Source organism: Homalodisca vitripennis, chromosome 1, assembly GCF_021130785.1.
Source record: "Homalodisca vitripennis isolate AUS2020 chromosome 1, UT_GWSS_2.1, whole genome shotgun sequence".
Taxonomy (NCBI): Eukaryota; Metazoa; Arthropoda; class Insecta; order Hemiptera; family Cicadellidae; genus Homalodisca; species Homalodisca vitripennis.
The window spans coordinates 110,394,223-110,414,352 of NC_060207.1; the positions used below are offsets into that span (position 1 = coordinate 110,394,223).

The 20,130-nt window shown below is 34.4% G+C and overlaps 1 protein-coding gene across 1 annotated transcript; it reads left to right on the plus strand.

Moving 5' to 3' along the window:
• The first annotated feature begins 7,449 nt into the window (after positions 1–7,449).
• On the plus strand, positions 7,450–19,943 carry LOC124369074 (proteasome subunit beta type-1). Its single transcript, XM_046826793.1, has 4 exons — positions 7,450–7,683; positions 11,434–11,623; positions 17,160–17,396; positions 19,703–19,943. Exons 1-4 carry the CDS (start codon positions 7,589–7,591, stop codon positions 19,886–19,888), a joined length of 708 nt encoding a protein of 235 aa, XP_046682749.1. The 5' UTR covers positions 7,450–7,588; the 3' UTR covers positions 19,889–19,943.
• Positions 19,944–20,130: the final 187 nt, after the last annotated feature.

Here is a 20,130-nt window from a genome sequence, read left to right on the forward strand (position 1 = left end):
GGTGAATAGGAACTACCCACCTAACTGTTGTTTTGTGGTCGGAGTAAATTTGTGCAAAACTTCAAGCCAAATTCGTACAAAACGGATTTCCTTTTTGGAAACATGATTATCTTCGGGTTAATTGAACGCCTTGACAGTGTGCTAATGTTCAAGCAGAAGACCTCTGATGCAGGGACAGTAGAGAAACCATTTAAAATTCAAGTTTGAAAAGAAGTAAAATATTGGAGGAATGTACTTCACAGGATAGTTGTCAGTATCAACAACTACCATTACTAAGACTTGCTTTTAGAAGAGATATTGAAGAGTTTGGTTTCACTAACAATGTAAACTATAATATTTTCAGAACTTATAGCTGAGTTTGGTTTTTTTATATTTCACATTGATAAGTACGGAAACAATGATTCAGTTAAGTCGTTTTACCTCTCATCAACGAATTGTGAAAAGTTAATTGAACTGTTGAGTAACATTGTTCTAAAATCATTTAAAACTGCCGTAGACTATCATTTGATAACGCATCATGTCAGGGATGTACCGTACCGGTTTACAAGATAAGCAACCCATTAATATTTTACATGCCTTGCTCTGCCCATTCACTGAATTTGATAGGATCAAGTGCTGCAGAATGTTGTGCGATATCCAGAAACTTTTTGTAAATTACGATATCACTCTACATTTCTTTTCCGGCTCTTCACATCAATGAAATATTCTACAATAGGTTTTCAACTTTGACGATAAGAATCTGACTGTCAACTCATTAAGCACAACAAGACGGTCGGCAATAGAAGAAGCTTGCAAAATGTTGAACAGAGATTTTGAGCCAATTACGAAGGCCAATAAAAGTATTGGTGGATGTGAAGAGGTAAAACAAATCACACAAAATAGCAAAAGTTAAAGGATTATTAGAACAACTTGTTTCTGAAGAAACAATATTTACGGCAGTTTTTTAGTGAGAAGTTCTTACAAGGTTCAATTCTGCAAGTGAAAAAGTTCAGTCTGCCCGAATGAACTTGTATATAGTTGTGAGCCTTTACAAATCCCTCATTATAATTGTGAACACACTAAGAGATATTTTCGATTTTTTAAGGTATTTGAAGAAAAATCGCGGATTATCGTAAATACTCGTATTTGTTACAGTGATACTGTCATTGAATATATTGGAAACAAACACAACCCTAAAAGATTGAGGAAAATGAAAGAACTCTTTGACAAATTCATCTACATTCAGATCAACGGCTTAAAAATTATTATACTATAATATTATTGACGAACTTCATTCTGAGTTAAATAAAATGTTAAAAATCTATAGTAAATTTATCAACAGGCTCTCATTCTTATCAAACGTAAGCAACTTAAGTCACGATGAAATCACTACAGCAGTCTACTCCTTGCACAAAATGTATACAACTGACATTGAAATTTCTTCATTTATTGTTGAGTTGCTTCACTTATAAAGGGACTTTTACATCAAGAAAATGCAGAGAGTGGCGAAGAAATATCCTTATCGTAAGTTAACAGGTTTGTGGATGTTAAGTTTAGCTCCGGTGCACCTTCCTCTTAGTGCAGCCTGTGGGATATGACGCTGTTACAAACTTGACTCCTGGAATGTGAAATCATGTTCGTTTGAAGAGATCCAAAAAATTCGGTTACGAAGAAACTCTAAACGCTCAAATTCCAGACGCTGCACTAAGAGGAAGGTGAACTGGAGCTAAACTCAAGGTTCACATTGAATCAACCCTTCCCACCGTAGCTACGTTATTTTTAGAAAACTCGGTTGCTTCGCCGTGATCTTGATCGTGTCAGAAACATCGTAGTGCACTCAATTGTGCACCTGATCAGGAAATGAGAATACGTCTTCACCTAGATTACACTATACTTTTATATTTTGTAGCCTAGATGTATCTGACGTCGAAACGATGTAACGAGTTCGTTTTGAGCTTCTTCGTTGCCGACATTTTTTGGTTACTTCAGACGAACATGACTCTGGGAATCGAGTTTGTGACGGTGTCAGATAGCAAACTCTGCATTTAATCAACCCTTTCCACCGTAGCTACGTTAACAAGGTTTCTCTTGTCAAAAGTACTTCAAAACTTATACCCAAATATAAGTATTTACCTTGAGTTGTTTCTATATCCACCAGCAAACAATTGTGAAGCTAAAAGATCGTTTTCTGCAGTGTCCAGAATAAAAAGTTATTTGAGATCTACTTTTGATCAAAATCTTACCTTTCTCTTTAGACTACTGAAAAAGGGCCTGGCTGTTAAGAATTCAGCAACCCGAGGGAAGTGGCAGAATATACTTCATCCATTTCTACATCAACATAACGGATGAGACACTTACAAACAACACACATCACATAAAAATAGCCAACAACATACAAGTACAGCCTATGAAAGCCATCTCACACATCTGCCTGACACTGGGACAGAAGAAATTCAAAGTATAACGAAGAGCTTCAAGCCCAAAACCTCATCAGGAATGGACGGAGTCTCATCCAAATTATTACAACAATGTGTGAAACTCGTATATCACCTCTGATTTTAATAACTAATATGTTACTAAAATCATAAAAATTTCCAATGGCCTTAAAACTAGCAAAAATATATCTTAAGTTCAAAATCGGATGTCCAAAGCAAGTAAGTAACTACAGACCAATCTCACTCATCTCAACCTTCTCCAAAATGATTGAACGAGTTGTACTTAAGAGATTGATGGACCATTGTGAGCGACATAAGTTACTGACGACAAGACAACATGGTTTTTTAAAAGGACGATCAATTACTACTGCAATAATTGAACTTGCCGAGTTTATAACTGACCACCTTGAGAAAGGAGAACGAGTTACAGGTATTATGCTTGATTTTAATATGGCATTTGATTGCCTTGGCTATAACTTAATTTTTTTTAAACTTGACAACCTAGGTATCAGAGATCCTACTATAAATTGATCGAAGTCAAACATACAGAAAGAGGACTAACTCGTACTATAAGATCCAAGCCACTTGCTATAACCAGAGGTGTAACTCAAGGATCTTGGCCCTGTGATGTTTATTTTATTCACAACCGATATGCCACAATACCTGAACGAACTTTGTCATACTCTTATGTATGCAGATGACACTACCCTTCTGTCTTCAGGGAATTATGATGATCAACCGGCAGTAAGCTCATATATATCTCTGGATATGGCTTACCAATACTGTCACACAAATGACCTAGTGGTTAATATATCAAAGACAAACCAGATAGCATTTGGCAAAAGACGCAACCAAGTCCCCAACTCTTCCAGAAGTTGAAGTGAAACCACAGGCCAAATTTCTAGGTATGATTATTGACGAAAATATGTCATAGACATATCATTTTGACGTCCTGTGTATGAAATTAAATACAAGCCTTTATATCTTAAAACGAATAAAACCCATCAGTGACCAGTGGCGTAGCGAAGGGGGGGGAATCCAGGGGGTCCGGACCCCCCCCCGAAATTTTAAGTCATATTAAAAAATAAAGCATGGAGTAGGAGAAGAAAACATTACAGTTATCATTACTCTTGTCTACAAATATGAAATTGATTGAAGTGACCGTTGTTAAAAAATATAACTGCCCTTTCGTTTAAATCATAAAGTATCAAACGATACTTTTGGGCTCGGCCTTTCGGATAGTGTAGTGTAATCACGGTATGTCTATAGGGCGCGGTCACGTGACATCGCAAAGTAACCTGAACCGTAACACGGCGAACAGTTTAAATTAGCGACCACTTCGTTCAAATTCGTCTTGGGGACGTAAAATGACCGCTTAGAATTAAGTTACGACGTTGCTTTTAGGTGTCATTAAACTGTAAACGTGTATATAATTATCGAAAAAATCACTTTCGGTCGGAAAATACACTTGAAAAACTCTACTGATTAGAACTTCAACTAATTTGGACTTCAGTGATTTGAGGTAAACGTGGTGTTTTCGATTGGATTTAGGACGACGATTTTTGTTATCATTAAAACTGTACACTGTACCTATATTAATTTAATCGAGAAAAAAAATCATTTCCGGTCGGTAAATACCGAAGAAAAGCTCTCTACAGATTCAAGTTTTGACGATTTTGGACTTCAATTGGTTGAGTGGTTGAGGTAAAAGTGGTAATTAGGATTATGTTTAGGACGGTGATTTTAGGTATTAATTCAACACCGACTAATACATAACATAATTATCGAGAAAAAAAAACAATTAAATCACATTAAATTAGCGGACTTTTTTGTTTTTCCTATGGAGTCCCACAGGGATCTATACTTGGACCAGTCTTGTTCCTTGTGTACGTCAGCAGGCTGAACTCATCGCTCCTGAGAGGTAAAATGGTCCAGTATGCTGACGATACAACGCTCTTCATTAAAGCTCCAACAACACATGAATTAGAAATCATTTCCTTTTTAGAAACTGAATTCGTGTATTCAGTTTTTTCTAAATTAAATCTGAGGACCAACAACTCCAAATCAAATGCACTAAATTTCTGTTTGCGGCAAAGAGAGATTGAGGATCGCGCTGCTGTGATGGCGGACGATCTCCTCATAGAGGAAACTGATTCCATCAAGTTCCTCGGAATGTACCTTGATCGAAGTTCTGACTTGGGGACGATCACACTGAAAGTACCTGCTTAAAGGTTTCTTCAGGCATTTATGCTCTACGGAACCTTTCAAAAATTGTGCTCCCGGAATGTACTAAAATTGACCTACTTCGGCCTTGTACACCCCAATCTAACATACGGGTTGAGGCTACGGGGGCAGCTGTTCTAAATACAAATTTGAGCGAGTATTTTAGAAGTCAAAAGAAAAGCTGTCCGCATCATTTCAAAAATTTAAATCCCGAAATTCATTGCAGAGTTGCCTTTAGGGAACTTGGATTGCTAACTTTGCCCTGTCTCTCTACATCCTCGATGTCGCCCTGTTACTGCCGATTTAAGTGCGAGTTGGTCCGGGGCAGGGAACGTCCATCAATACGGGACAAGAGGCAGGGACAACCTATGTTAGAATATTGATTTTAGGTTTTCAATTGAACGCCGACTAATACTTGTATAAGTATAGAAGGAAAGTTGAAAAAAATCACTTCCGGTCGGATAATACACCGGAAAAACTCTACTGATAAGAAGTTCCGACTACTTTGGATTTCATTGACTGAGGTATTATTTCATTTTCCTTAGTATATTCCGATCGGAAGTGATTATTTTTGTTTTTTTTTCTCGATAATTATATATTTATTAGTCGGCGTTGAATTATATCTCTAAAATCAATGTCCTCACATAATTACTACTTTTACCTCAACCACTCAACCAGTGAAATCCAAAATCATCAAAACAAATCAGTAGAGAGCTTTTTTCGGTATTTACCGACCGGAAGTGATTTTTTCTCGATAATTATATAGGTGGTCGGAGTACAGTTTAATGATAACAAAAAAAATCGTCGTCCTAACTCAATCAAAAATACCACGTTTGCCTCAATAACCGACGAAGTCCGAAGTAGCTAAAGTTCTAATCATTAGAGTTTTTCAGGTGTATTTTTATTTCCGACCGAAAGTGATTTTTTTCGGATAATTAATATACTCGTTTACAGTGTAATGATACAAAAAATCGTCATTATAACTCATTCATAAATACCTCAATCAGTGAAAATCTAAAGTAACCGAACTTCTAATATTAGTAGAGTTTTTCCTGTGCATTTTCCGACCGTTAGTTTGATCTGTACCCGAGCAAACGCTCTAAAATTGCCCTCCTTTTCTAAAGTGTTTTCGGCCGTCAGTGGCCCAATGTCCCGAAGGTGCATTTCATTTTCTCCACAGAATATAGTTGAGTCAATTATACGCTTGAGTGAGAAACTCTGTTTTGTTCTTTTTCTTTCTTGTCCAGTGAATCCAACATCACTTTGGTACGTTCTACTCGACCAGAATCTAACTTCGTAAAGTTTCTGTAGCTATACAAGAGAATTTGTGGTACTAGAGTTGCTGTGAGAGTTTAATTTGTCTATTTACATCTTTCCACTTTCTATAAGGCGTAGTTACTAAAAGTTCCATATTTTTGGTATTTACCTTTTACCAGTGAATTCATTGGCAAATAACACACAAAACGTCCCCCGGATCCCCGGTTTCGGACCCCCCCCCCCCCCCCGAACGAAATTTCTGGCTACGCTACTGTCAGTGACACTGCAACAACAAATTCAACATAATTTGCCGTATTTGAAATACACATACGATATGGCATAGCTATCTGGGGAGGAGCATCTCAAGGGAGCTTACAAAGAATTCTGCGTCTTCAGAAGCAAGCGATGAGAATTCTAAATCGCCTGGAACCAAGAGACACCCGCAGAGGATCTTTTACAGATCTCAGATTTATGACCGCGATATCCCTCTATATCCAGGAAGTGATATTACATGTTGATGGGGAAAATTTACCTCGAGCAGTCGACCTTTACGACTACCGCACCAGACATGCTGCAGACTACCATCTACCGGTACACCATCTCACGCTGCACCAAAAGAAACCGCCATATGCATGCCAGAAGCTGTTCAACCTACTACCGACAGAAATGAAGATTCTCACAGGAAAGAAACTAAAGAAATCGCTGACTGAATGGGCGACTTCAAGACCCTTTTACACACTGGAAGAATACCTACACTGGGAAGATTTAAAAACCTAGCATACATTTTAACTTTATAAACAACTGTATGTACTCTTATGCAAACAGTATTATTGTAAATATTATAGACATAAAATTTTTGTAAGTTGACGTGACGCTATACATTTCTCAAAGTTATTGTAATAAAGAGTTTCTGATTTCTGATATTCAGTTTTTTTTTACTAATCAGGTACATACTTGGTTTTTGGACGTATAAAATATACTGTTATCAAATTTCGTTTAGAGTGAGGAAGTGCATTTATCATGTTTAAGCTATTTTTGTGTATATTTATCTTTAATACCACAGGTGTTTGATGCCCAAAGGAAGAGGGTAGATTTTAATCCTTGAAACATGTGTTTTATATTTTAACGTCAAATTAATTATCTTTACATTTCATCCATCATCAATTACATACCAGAAATAATATTAATTATGTTATTTTTAATACGTTAGATTCAATAAAAATAATTTAATTTTAAACTTTGTACGTTAAAGTGCAATACTTTAGATCTCAAAAATCAGGAAGCTAACATTTTTATTTTTATAATAGCTGTAAATATTGTTATTATAATTATTTCAATTAATTAGCTTTATCTGAAGCTTTACATGAGTACTACACGACTTTTTGTAGTGATATTTTTTAATTATTATTGTTTTCTTTTATACTCACTTGTATAATATTTATTAAAAACAATTCAAACACACTTTAAGGAAAACTTAATTTTTTACAACTGATCTTATAAAAAGGGAAATTTTATATTTTAGGAAGGGAAAATTATTTTGAACGAGGTGGACGCACTGTATACAACAACTTGCACATTAGAGAGTAAGCAAAGCAAGAGATAGGTTAGAATTGTAATAATCGTAGTGACTGGTAATTTTTCTTGTTGGAATAAGCGTAATATTGTAATTTATTTCGATAATTTTTTCTATCAATATGGCTTCGTACATGGGTGAATTTAGAGGAGCTGTATCTGATTATATGGGACCAAAGAAGGCTGAAGGATTTTCACCCTATGACGACAATGGAGGGTAAGATAAGCCCTAGCCTAAGCTAACATAATTAATAATGTAAATTTTCTGGCCTAATATATTGATACATCACTGCAGATAAAGGCACTACAGGTTTATTGCATTGCACTTTTAACACAACTGCAGTTGCAAGCCATCTAATTAAGCTATATTGCAGTTACATGTTCAGTTTTTACTTTTTATGTGCTAGGCCTAAAGTTAGTTAGGCTAATTATTTTGGTGGTACTTTACTTTAGTCATGTTAGCTATAACAAATCTCAAACCACTTTTATAAATATCTTTAAAAAAAGAATGTTTTCAATCCCAGAAAGAATATTTAGACGGTCACGATCCATAATTGCACAACTAATAGTATGTTTGAAACTTTAGGTTAAATCTTAAATAGTCAGCAATCTAGGGGACCCAGGGAAATCAGAATATCTGGGTTGAGGGGAATAACAATTTAAGGAGGTGTAGGCATTGATAGAGGAGACAATCAAGACAAACATTCAGGCCAAAGAGTAGAAGAAATGTTAGAGGTCCGAGCATTTTTTCACAGTTTCTATCTCTATAGCCTACTAGCATTTTTGCTGCTTCTACCTCTATGTTGACGTTTATTCCTTTTTGCCCTCAGTCTTGTTACTCTTTCTAAACATTTTTACAATATTTTGTACCAATGCGCACCTACTGTATCTCATTTTAAATAATAATTTTTAGCCAGTTCGTTATTGGTCAGATCTTTCTGTGTTGTACATTGTAAAATAAAGACTTTGTTTTTTTGGTGTCGCCATTAGTCGTTTTGTGTTGGCGTCCTTTTTAATGAAATTGGGTTCTCCAAGTAAAACAATGAAGTTACCTTCTATAAGCGGTGAAGTGATACAACCTGTGAAATAAGTGCAATGGGTGTTTTTAGCCTGCATTTTTTCCTTGTGTGATAGACAGGCTTCATAACTTTCCCAGAGCAGCTGAGAAGGTGTATTCTCCTCTTCATTAAATTTCTGTTATTTTTATTTGTTCCTTATTATTTTTTATATTATGTTTGAAATGTTATTAGGTACTTTAATTCTTATGTTGGCTGGTTGGCTTCCGAATAACCCAATTTTCAAATGTCAGATCATTATTAAGGAATTTTGGTTAAGGCAGAAACAGGCACTCATGTGATATGAGCTCGAATTATGTACACTATCTCTTGGATGTTCTTTTATTTTGTCAGAAGTGCGGAGTGGCGCCACTGAAGACCACACTGTTGGCCAGAGACGTTTCCGTTGTAATTTCTGTTATTATTTAGGCCTTCCTCCCTAGTTGGTAAATACATACTTGCGTAATATAAACACAACATGAGCTGATGACAGAAAAGTTGGACAATTTGGGACATAATCTGAGATCGGGAAAGTACCGATCGGAAATACCCCTAGACATCACTTTGGGCTTCAGCACTTCTGGGAGAAAAAAGAAAAAAAGTTCTCAATAAATAATAATAAATAGTAGGATCTGAGAGGTCTCCTCTCAGTCATTATTTCCTTGTGGAAGGTAAAAAACCAGAACCAATCATTATAATGACATGTAATTTTCACAGCAAGTAAAATAAAGTCTGTTCTTTCTAATAATGTAGTTATAAAGAACGTCTGAGTCTTTAAATTAACTAACCAATCAGGAAATCCAACACAGAGATGCCTAAAAATGTTCCATGGCAAACAAGATTGAAATAATAAAGTAAAAATGATGAATAAATTTAACCATGGAGGTAGAAAATGTAGACAATATGGTGAAAAACAAGTACTGAAGAACTCTCAAATGATCGTGAAACGCAGGTAGTAGATCTATTCTTGCTGTTCAAATTCCTTGCCCTTTTCTCACGTGATTGTTGGTAACCTATTCTTTGGCATTGGAGATATATCTTCCCTTAATGAACTTGGATGAACAAAACCATGTTTGCATTTGAATTCATAACATTTTTTGGTGTAAATTAGTAAATACTAGGGGTTGTATGCTCTTTAAGGCATCCACTCATTTGTGAAGTGCCTGATGATGGAATCATTGATTCCGAAAGGCCTCGCAATAATAAAATTAATATTGGAAAATTTTTATTCATTTAACAGTGTTAGTAATTAGAATGTTTTATTCAGTATTTTAGGTATTTCTAATCATTAATTTGGTTCTCTGATTCGATTGTCATGGTCCCCACTCATTATAGTGAAGCTAAACCTTATCTTAAATATTATGAAAATATATTATGAAACCTCGTATTAGAGAGCATTGATGATAGGTTACATGGTTTCTAGGTAAATTATTTCTTATGTAATTATTTCAAGTTGAAAATGTGTTAACTTTACAAATTTTAAACTATTTATTCACTAATAAAATACAAGTTAGGGTTTTGTGTTGTTTTAAGTTTTTATCTCCAAATAAAATTTGATTTTGTATCATCAAATAATTTTAAAAATTCAATATCTCACTGTACCATGACTGGAAAATATGTACACAAATCTAAAACACAAATTCCTAACCTAGTTTAAATTACTCTCAAAACATCAACTGCCTCACATCAAAGCGTTTTAAGCAGCTGTATATCTAATTGAGACTGTGTCGCCAGTGGATCACATTGGAGTTTGGGAAATACAAAATTACATCTGATGTATATGCTTGGTTGAGTCTTAAGTACAATAAAAGTTTCCAAGCAGTTTCGTGTCCAACTGGTCTTCAACTAACTCACATTATAGATAGGAGTTATTTACAGTGGTGAGGTATTTTATGTTGGTTTTAAAGTTTAAATCAGCAGTTCTTAACTCTCAATTCTTGTCTTTTGTATTGAAGTTTACCTGGACAGTTTTATTCATTCAAGAACAAAGTCTTTAGAGTTTCTCTTTGGCTGTAGTGGAGCTTCTTCTTTTTAATAATTTAGTTTTTCTGCAAGTATGTTGACAGTATCAGCATACATAACTATTTTTAAATGTTCCTAACTGGGCTGATAGATTGTTAGTAAGTAATAGGAATAGTACTGATACATTTCCCAAGATTGAGCCTTGTAGTAATCTTCACAGTGACTGTGATTTTGTGGATTTATTATGGTATACAACAACTCACCAAACTTTTTTCTGTCATTCAAATTACTGTGTAAATAGTATTCACTGCACCTAATGCTTTTATTTTATTATTTTTAGTAGGCAACTATAACTAAAGAAGTTTAGTGCATGCATTGAATACAATATAGGAAATAATTGGTAACAATACAGTCTTCTTAAGCTTTGTTTCTGATATGTTAAAAACAAGCTGTAATACAGCAATTTTACTTCATCTATATATCAAGAATATGTTATTAGTGTGTAAATTATCATTATATTAGTAAATAAGCAGATCCAGGATAATTTTTTCAAACATTAGAAAAAGTTGGTTTTAAGGAGACCAGTTGTAAATTATTTTCATCAGACTATGCACAATAGAGTTATAACCATGTTCAAATCACTCAATCTGCTAAATATAAACACTGTCAAATAGTTTTTCTATATTTATGTATGAAATATAATTATTTGCAATATTTGGTGAACTTCTAATAGTAATTGACATATTTCTAAATCCAAGATATAGTAAAACAACATTATTATTGGAATATTCTGAGAATTCCTGAACTGTTTTTGTTTAAAATGTGAATTGATTCATCCTCAATTTCATTATCAGTATATCTGTGAAAAGTCTTGTAGTAAAATTGTAAGTTATATTTTACATTAAAAAATTAGGATTATAGTTCTATTTTTTGGTTTTTCTGTCATCCAGAACCACAGTGGCAATAGCAGGGCCTGACTTCTGTGTTATTGCATCTGATACAAGACTGGGAACCGGTTACTCTATTCTTACAAGAGAACAACCAAAACTATTTCGGTTATCATCCACAACAGTGCTTGGATCTTCGGGATGTTGGTGCGATACTCTCTCGCTCTCCCGCCTTTTGGAGGCTAGGTTACAAGTAAGTGGATTTCTCAGCTCTATCCGAAGTTATAGTAGAAATCTATTGTATCTTTTAAAACATATGGATCACAATTATGTTTAAACTTTATGGTACATAATGTTTATAATGAATAAAAACATTAACTCTGTGCTAACCAGAGCCAATTCAGTCTGAATCCACTTTGTAGACACAATCATTCGCTCTGGCCACTAATGGATTAACCCTTAAACTGACCTCTGCTACATACTCTGCAGTAGCAAGATTATCCGAGGCATGATTTTCAAGTTACTGTCTTAATATATAAAAAAATGAAATCTTATTGTAACAATGTTATTTTGGTATGAAAGCTCACACTTAAATCTACTTTTCTACATAATTGCCATCAATATTAGGCTATTATCATCTAAAATCAATTTTATGTATACTGTTGTCATAAAAGATTGCCGCCTGATTTAATAGCGACTAAACATGATCATTTATGCGCTATTGTCAGTATGGTGCTGACCTTCAAAATGCTTCTTTTTATGAAAAAACAAATAGGCACTAAATTGGGGATATTGGTGAGATTATCAAATTGTTCCTAAAAAAATGTTGTGATGAGATCTTGAGTTCATTTTGTCGCATGGGGATAGACATTTTCATACAGGAAAACATGTTTCTCAATAAACATATCTTAGAGAACACTTCTTGAAACTTGAGGAAACTCTTCTGATAACAATGAAATTGAGAAATATCTGTTCATTTTACTTTATCATTAACGTTCTACGCCCATTCATAGATGATCATTAAGGATTGTCCACTGCGTTTCTCATCATGAACATTTTTTTGCCATCTTTTAAAGTTCTTACCAATTTGAATGCCATTCCATCACTGATAATGTTTGTTCATACACTCACAATTCTGTTAGTTAATTTCAATTGCTATCACGGCTTTAATACCAAGAAAACAAGTAACAGCACATACTTTACAGTCTACAGGATTCACAATCATTCAAAAAAATGCATTAACACATTCACTGCGGATGACAAAATTACTGGCGACAGAAAATGCAGGAATTTTTTTTGTTTTTTACCTGCCCAAAACGTTGTCAGGATAGCCGAAAGGGTTGTCCAAGGTATCCCGGAAGCTTCTTTGGCCGGAACGGGTGACGTCATGTCCATGCCGAGTCTGCTCGTCATCCGCACCGGGTGCAGGTCCCCGTGTTGTATGTGCTCGCAGCGCACTAGGTTTCGGCACAAACACTCGCGAATTACATGTACATAGTACATAAATGACACGTAGATAGTACATCAATTACACATATATATTACATATTAGTTTGAAAAATATACAACATCAAAAACAGTTAACACTACCCCCTCTCCGAGTAAAAATTAGAAAAAAAACTATATACATCTCCACCCACCGCCAAAGACTAAAAACTACTTATTTGTCCTTGTGATACTTATCAAAGCAACTGAGTTCACACAGACCTGGTTCATCAGGGGGCACTGCACAATAGTACACTGTTTCTTTAAGCTTGCCTTCTTGGTAGCAAACGCAGCACCTCCGGGTAACTGACTTGCCGTTTCCTTTGCGCTTCGTTAGTTTGGAGAGACGATGCATGCTGTTGTGCGTCAGTGTGATGAGCAGTGGGGCTTCCTTTGGAGGGAACAGGTCTTCAAGAACACGAACTCGGAAGTCATACAGGGACAGTCTATCTGAGGTGTACATGCTGTACAGGTAAAAAGAATTTACTACAACAACCTGGAGAAAGTGCACAAAAATTTTCTTGTGCCATCGCAGGGTCTTGCGCTCACAGAGGTAATAAGATACCATTTGGTCCAAGCAGTCATTCTCCTACATGTGAGAGTTATAGTACATGATTGGTTTTGGCAGCGTTCGTTTTTGGTTTCTCCTGTTGGTTGTTTGGACCATCTCGTTGTCATATTGTGTGGAGATGTAGGTCACCGTCCGCTTATCCATCCATTTTCCAATCATGACACTTTGTCTTCACTGCTAGAGGTGTATGGAGTCTGTCGATGCGTAGGGTGCCAGTAGTGTAGGTTGAGTGATGTAGAAGTTTGGATGATAAGACAAAACTATTATAAAAATTATCCATGGAATAGCCTTTCCCCAGGAAGTCACTCATGAGCTTCATGATGAATTTGACTGTATGACCTTTGCCACTGGCGAAAGACCAGTCTGCCACGCCACAGTACGATCTCTTCGTCGATTGTCAGTTCACGGTCGGGATAATAGATCTGTTGCATCTTATTGTTGAGATAATCAACAATATTTTTAAATTTTAAAAGACTGGTCGTTAGTAGGTTCGGGGTGATCAGGGGTATCAACTCTTGAATAATGCAGACATCTCAAAACGCCAAGAAATCGATCTCGAGACATGTACTCCTTGAACATAGGAAAGCCTTCAACAACTGATGAGTTTTGAGCATGCTCGTCACCCGCAGTGAATGTGTTAACAGATGTAAAAACGTTCGATTTTTGCCTAATTGCGTCTATGGCTTACTAAAAAATTAAGGTAGACAGTACCCAAGTGCGGGGTGCCGACCGTATCCCTGCAGCGGTGGACTTTCAAAACGGTATTTCCTTAAAAACACACGTTGTATTTTATAATACAAAGCAATATTTTATGGTATAACACAGGTTTTCTTTTCATATTCCAGTTAATTACATGAGCATCATTTGACTGAAGAACTAACGTCCTAACAAATACATAGGGGTTTCATTTGATTCCGTTAACTTTTTTCCATTTTTACAGTTGTGATCTTTCTACAAAAGATCTGTGACCTGCTGATTCGATTCTTGTAACTCTCTTGTATCTCCTGTCATCTTATTTATGTAATAAATTTAGCAGAATTAGATAGTATGTTTCTTGTTTTTCCACAGTAAGGCCAATATATCAGTGTTTTTATTATAAACCGGAAAATTGAAGATAGTAGTCGATATAACCGTAAGAACTATAAAGCATAATTAATGTTTTTAAATAAAGTAACTCAATAAATTTAAATGTGTTATCTTGAGGATCTCACATGAAATCATGTAAACCAGTGTAAATATTATTTGATTCTCTCAACAATTTGTTAGCATTAGCCATTAGTTTTGGTCCTAAAAAATAGATAATATATACATGTATTTTATATATATATATATATATATATATATACATATACATACATATTTATTGCGGCCGAGTATTACTGAATAATTTTGCCCTTGTGCTCTTTCTAGATGCTAAAGACCGCATATTTTGTTTTTTTTTCCCACTAGATCGCAGTTTTGTCCCCTCCTGCATCCTTATGAGCAATCATTCCGTTTCAATTTGTTATGTTTGCACACTGGAACCACAAATATTAGCTTGTTTTGTCATTGTTTACATTTTGCTATATACTCAATTTTCATCACTTCAGTGTTCTTCTTATATTTTATGTATTGTGTTCTCAATGTTTAGTGTTTTAACTGTTTATAGTTGTTGAATGAGTTTTTAGTTCTTCCACTGCCTCATGGAACAAGACAATTTGCATACTTGGAAGTTATATTGAGGTATCAAAGATACTCAAAGACTGACACAAAAGTGAATTATAAAAAGTAAATCAATGGTCATTGTATATCATGTAAATAGTATGAGATGAATATAACAAATTTTATCTCATCTCCCAGGCAACTAATTCATGAAACTCATAAAAAGTTGAAAAATGGAAGTGAACTTGTATTGTTTTGTTATTATACTTTCTAATTAAGTTATTCATTAAAAACTGATTTTCTATGAAAAAAACATATACCGTACTATATTCATTTAAAACCTTATTAAAAAGGTAAACAAAAACGTAATAGAATATTGACAGTTGCTTTTGATTTTTTTGTTTTTCTTCCTAATAATTTTTTTAATAAATACTAAATAAAGAAATAAAATATTATTTGGAGAAAGCAACAAACACTATTGTAGAGCAAAATAATAGACTAAAATGTCCTTAAAAATTACTGATTTATCTGTATCCAAACTCATTCTATTAATATTTTTCGTACACACATGTATTTTTGCCTAAATCAATACAAACATTCAATCCTAGAGAGGCTAGGTTAATTGCTTCCTCAATGGGTTAAAAGGTGAGAAACATTGGAAAAGTTTCTCAGAATATTAATAATTCTAGAAAATAATTATAATATTTGCTACATGTAATCTAAAGTTGTCTGACCCTAAACAGCTGTTGACATTTTCAGCTGAAGTTCACCAAAGTGACAAAACATTTGTTTACATTACATTTTTTAAATATTGATTAATTGTACAGTACTTCATCAGTAGTGTAATGAAGATTGCAGATTTTTATTTTAGATTATACCAGTGCCATTTAATGCATTGAAAATAATATTTAAGTGGTATTCTAAAACCGACCTTGATAAACAAACTTGTGTATGTTTTGCACATAACCTATCGAAACTGGTTACCTCGCTTAACAATTTGATTTTAGTTAAAGGAAATTCAAAGGGATGGCACACTTCTCCTTATATCAGAAGCAGAATATAAACAATGGAAGTAAATACATTTTGACTAAAGTAGACTTTTTAAGCTTTACTATGCACATATTTTCTTGATCAAAGTGAGAATCAATATTACTTATAGCACCATAAACACCGCAGACCGCAAATAAACACTTTTAAATTTAAGTTGGATTCCAAAACCCATATATGTGTTTATTTTCTTGGTCAGTGCAACAACATAAAACTCTACTGTGCAACTGTACATAAATTAGCGTGGAAGTGAATTTAACTGGTCATATCTGACTCTTTTGGACCGCAGTAACTTTTCAGTCATACGCAAGATATATATTTTCTTTATCGGGCAAAAAAAGGAAACTATCATTGTAACACTTGACAAATCTTAGGCAGAAAGTAAATTAAAATAGACAAAAGTAGCCATCCTAGAATTATTCTTGTGTATCCAGAAATTAAGTTTCAAGCAAAACTCGACTACAGAGAAATATTTTTAAAGATATCTTGCCACTTGATAAATTCATAATTTTTTATTAAATTGGATTTCTTATCAGCATTTAAATAATAAAAGTCTTCACACCAGGTGACCATAAAATTATGTATTTGTTGGGATAGTTTGACCACATTTGCTAATATCTCTCATGACATGTTTAAAATCTATAGATCAGTTCTTTTCAAGATATTGTATGGGCAGACATACAGATATGAAATTTGTCAAGCCCCTCAAGTGATAGACTTAGCTAACGCTCATCCAATTACACTCTAAGGTACAATTCATTCTATTGTCGGTTACATTAGGATAAAAGACTTGCACGTGTTGCCATCCTATCTACTAATTACTAACCTCTGGTACGATAATTTTTATCAGTAATTTTTATGTCAGTATTCAGTTAGGCTAAATGTTTGTGGGGCTAATTTCCATTAAAAAACATAATAAAACATACATAATCAACAATTGAGTTAAATATTGATGTAAACTAGGTTGCTTCCAACATAATTTTTATATTTTATTTTTGCTCTTTGTGTTGTACTGCCATTAGTAATGTTCTCTTTTGTCTCCAAGATGTACCTACACGAGCACAACAAGCCCATGGCAACTCCGGCCGTGGCCCAGATGATGTCGACAGTGATGTACAACAAGCGGTTTTTTCCTTACTACGTGAGCAACATCCTGGCAGGACTGGACAATGAGGGGAAGGGAGCTGTCTATAGCTACGACCCTATCGGCCACTATGCCCGCTCTGACTACCGGGCTTCTGGCAACTCAGGGGCTCTGCTCCAGTCCTTGCTGGACAATCAGGTAGGTTACAGGATGGATAGTATTGCTAGAAAAAGATAATATATGGGTCATTCCACATCAAATCATTAGAAAATTTTAGATTTGTCACCCACCATCTCAGATTTTGAAGAAACTATTTTAAATTTTTCCATATAGATATCGAAATATAACAAATTTTACTTTCCTACCTCAACCCGTTTTTCTTTTATAGGCAGTTAAAGTTTGGGCAAAATGTGCGTTTTTACAGATTCCAAGAACTCCGGACGAGCTTGTACTTTTATTAAAAAAATTTGTATCTTCATTTAATGAAAATTTACAATATTATTAAGAAAACTGTACTGCTTTTAGAAAAATAATAAAAACTCTAGTTATCTTTATTTATGTGGCTTAAAAATGATTTTTGGTAATTCTTTAATTGTTTTTAGGGTACGGATAAGGTGTTTTAATGAAATCGCAAAATTTTAAAAAGGCAGAGTGATTATCAATCATGTCTTTTTTTAATTCATATCTACAAAAAGCGTAAAATCATATACCAAAATAAAATTCATGGGAGTTTAGTGTGCTTCACCATGTAAAAATGTTTTTAAAATAAAAAAAATCTTGATCGTACAATTGTTTTGGGTTTGGTAGTTTTAACAAAACTAAAGTCTAATAAAACAATTAATAACTATAGTTAGTTCAAATTAAAGGTTAAGTACAACACTAGTAAAATATTTGTACAGATTCAGTACATGTTAATATAGTCTAATATACCTTAGTAAAAACAATAATCTTAAATTATTATTAGTGCCTAGGCCAAGCACCTTTTGTTGCTCTGAAGCAATGTAAATAAATGTTACGGTTAGGCTTAATATAAATTTTTATCAACTATACAAATATCCGAGACACTGTATTTGTAAATGTTATCAAAATAAATCTATCTTACTTGGTCATTTACTACATGGTGGTAAGCTTGGTTACTTGAATCTGGGCAACCCTATGGATATCCAGGAACGGCACATCACTAACTGTAAATGTAAAAATATTGGGGTGCAAGTGTAGATCGATTGGACTAATCTACTGCGGAAGATGGCTGTTGGAGTTGATGGGGCTCCCTAAGTGTTAACACATTGGAGTCTGGCTCGCTATTTGCTGTTTTTATAACCCGGTCTGCATAAATTAATTGGTTTTCAGATTTTTTTTTTAGAAAACTGTTAAATATTATATATAACATATTATATTTTCTTGAAAGTTCTATCTTTCCTCTTTAAAATGACATGTAAAGCTGTATTCCCATAAAATCTAATTAATTTTTAAAAAAATTCAAAACTTAGATTTTTTTAAGAAAAGTAAAAACTCCCGCATGTCTTGTGTTACTTGAAAACTAACTTTTGAATAAATAAAACAAGTAATTTCAATTTTTTTAAATGCATTTACTATATACATATTTACAAATAATTATTTTAATTGCCAAAAAAATTTCAAATGCTAAAAAAATATTTGTTGTCGTAGACACACTGACGACGCGCCAGGCCACGTCAGTGGATAAACAAAAGCCTCAAGCGGGTATGACGTAGTAGCGCCTAGCGGAATTTTTCTGAACTAACCATTAAAGCTGGCTTTCTAATGCAGCAGACGGCACTCGAATATCAATCGGCAAAGCTGTGCTCGAGTCACGCTCGAGCGCCGGCTGGGGGTTTAAACAATGGCGCTCGCGTCTGGCTCGAGCGTAGACTCGAATGTGTTAACTTTTTACACTTGAAAATCCGGCAGCAATGGCCACACCAAGGTTGCAGACAGCTCGTGTTAGTTTTGACGTAGTTTGTCCTCACAATTCGTATGGCCAGTACAGATGGCCACACTACTTTCATTGATAGCTTGGCGGTCATATTTGTTGTTTGCCTCCCAGATCAGAGTTATTTTTCAATACTCTCTGTGGTATTTGCGTAGTAATTTAAAATGTTTTACAGTTATGCTATACTCAGACATGATTTATTTTACATTTTTGTCAGCCGGTTCTTTGTAACATCCTGCTCACGTTTAACATCTAAAAATCGGTTCAGCACTGTGGTAACTGGAAAACTTAGATAAGTGAATTATAAAATATATCAAAAATGCAAACCTTTTTACTTGTAAGCTGTAAAAATTTTAGATTTTTGAATATTGATGAATATGTTTAATGTCTCTACAATTAAGATTAATTCCAGATATAGATTATAAAATATAAACTTATTTATTTCACTTTTCATTTTCATGTAGAAGTCAAAAGCTTTGTTAGAAACTGTCACAAAACCACTGATGAATATTGGAACATCGTGGCTCTACTGATGATTGTTTTTGTCTTCCAGATAGGCTTCAAGAACATGGAAGGAGTGATCCCAACCCCACCAACATTAGAGAAGGCACTGGTCCTCATCAAGGATGCCTTTATCTCCGCAGCCGAGCGAGAGATCGCCACAGGTGACGCCATCTGTATCAACATCATCACCAAGGATGGCATCCGGGAAGAGACCTTTCCTCTGCGTAAAGATTAAAATCATGTATTGAAGTTCTTCATTTTTTTGCATTAAATTGGTTAAGTAACTCAAATTGAATTTTTTACCCTCCCTGTGTACTTTTAATACTTTTGATTAAAGTTTGAATATCATTGAAGTTATACAAATTATTATGAAAAGTTATATTATGGAGAAAATTGTAAATCATTTTGAAATTGAGAGAGAATCTGAGAGTTATCGCTATGTAAGATTTCTTAGTTTGATGAAATAAAAAAAATACC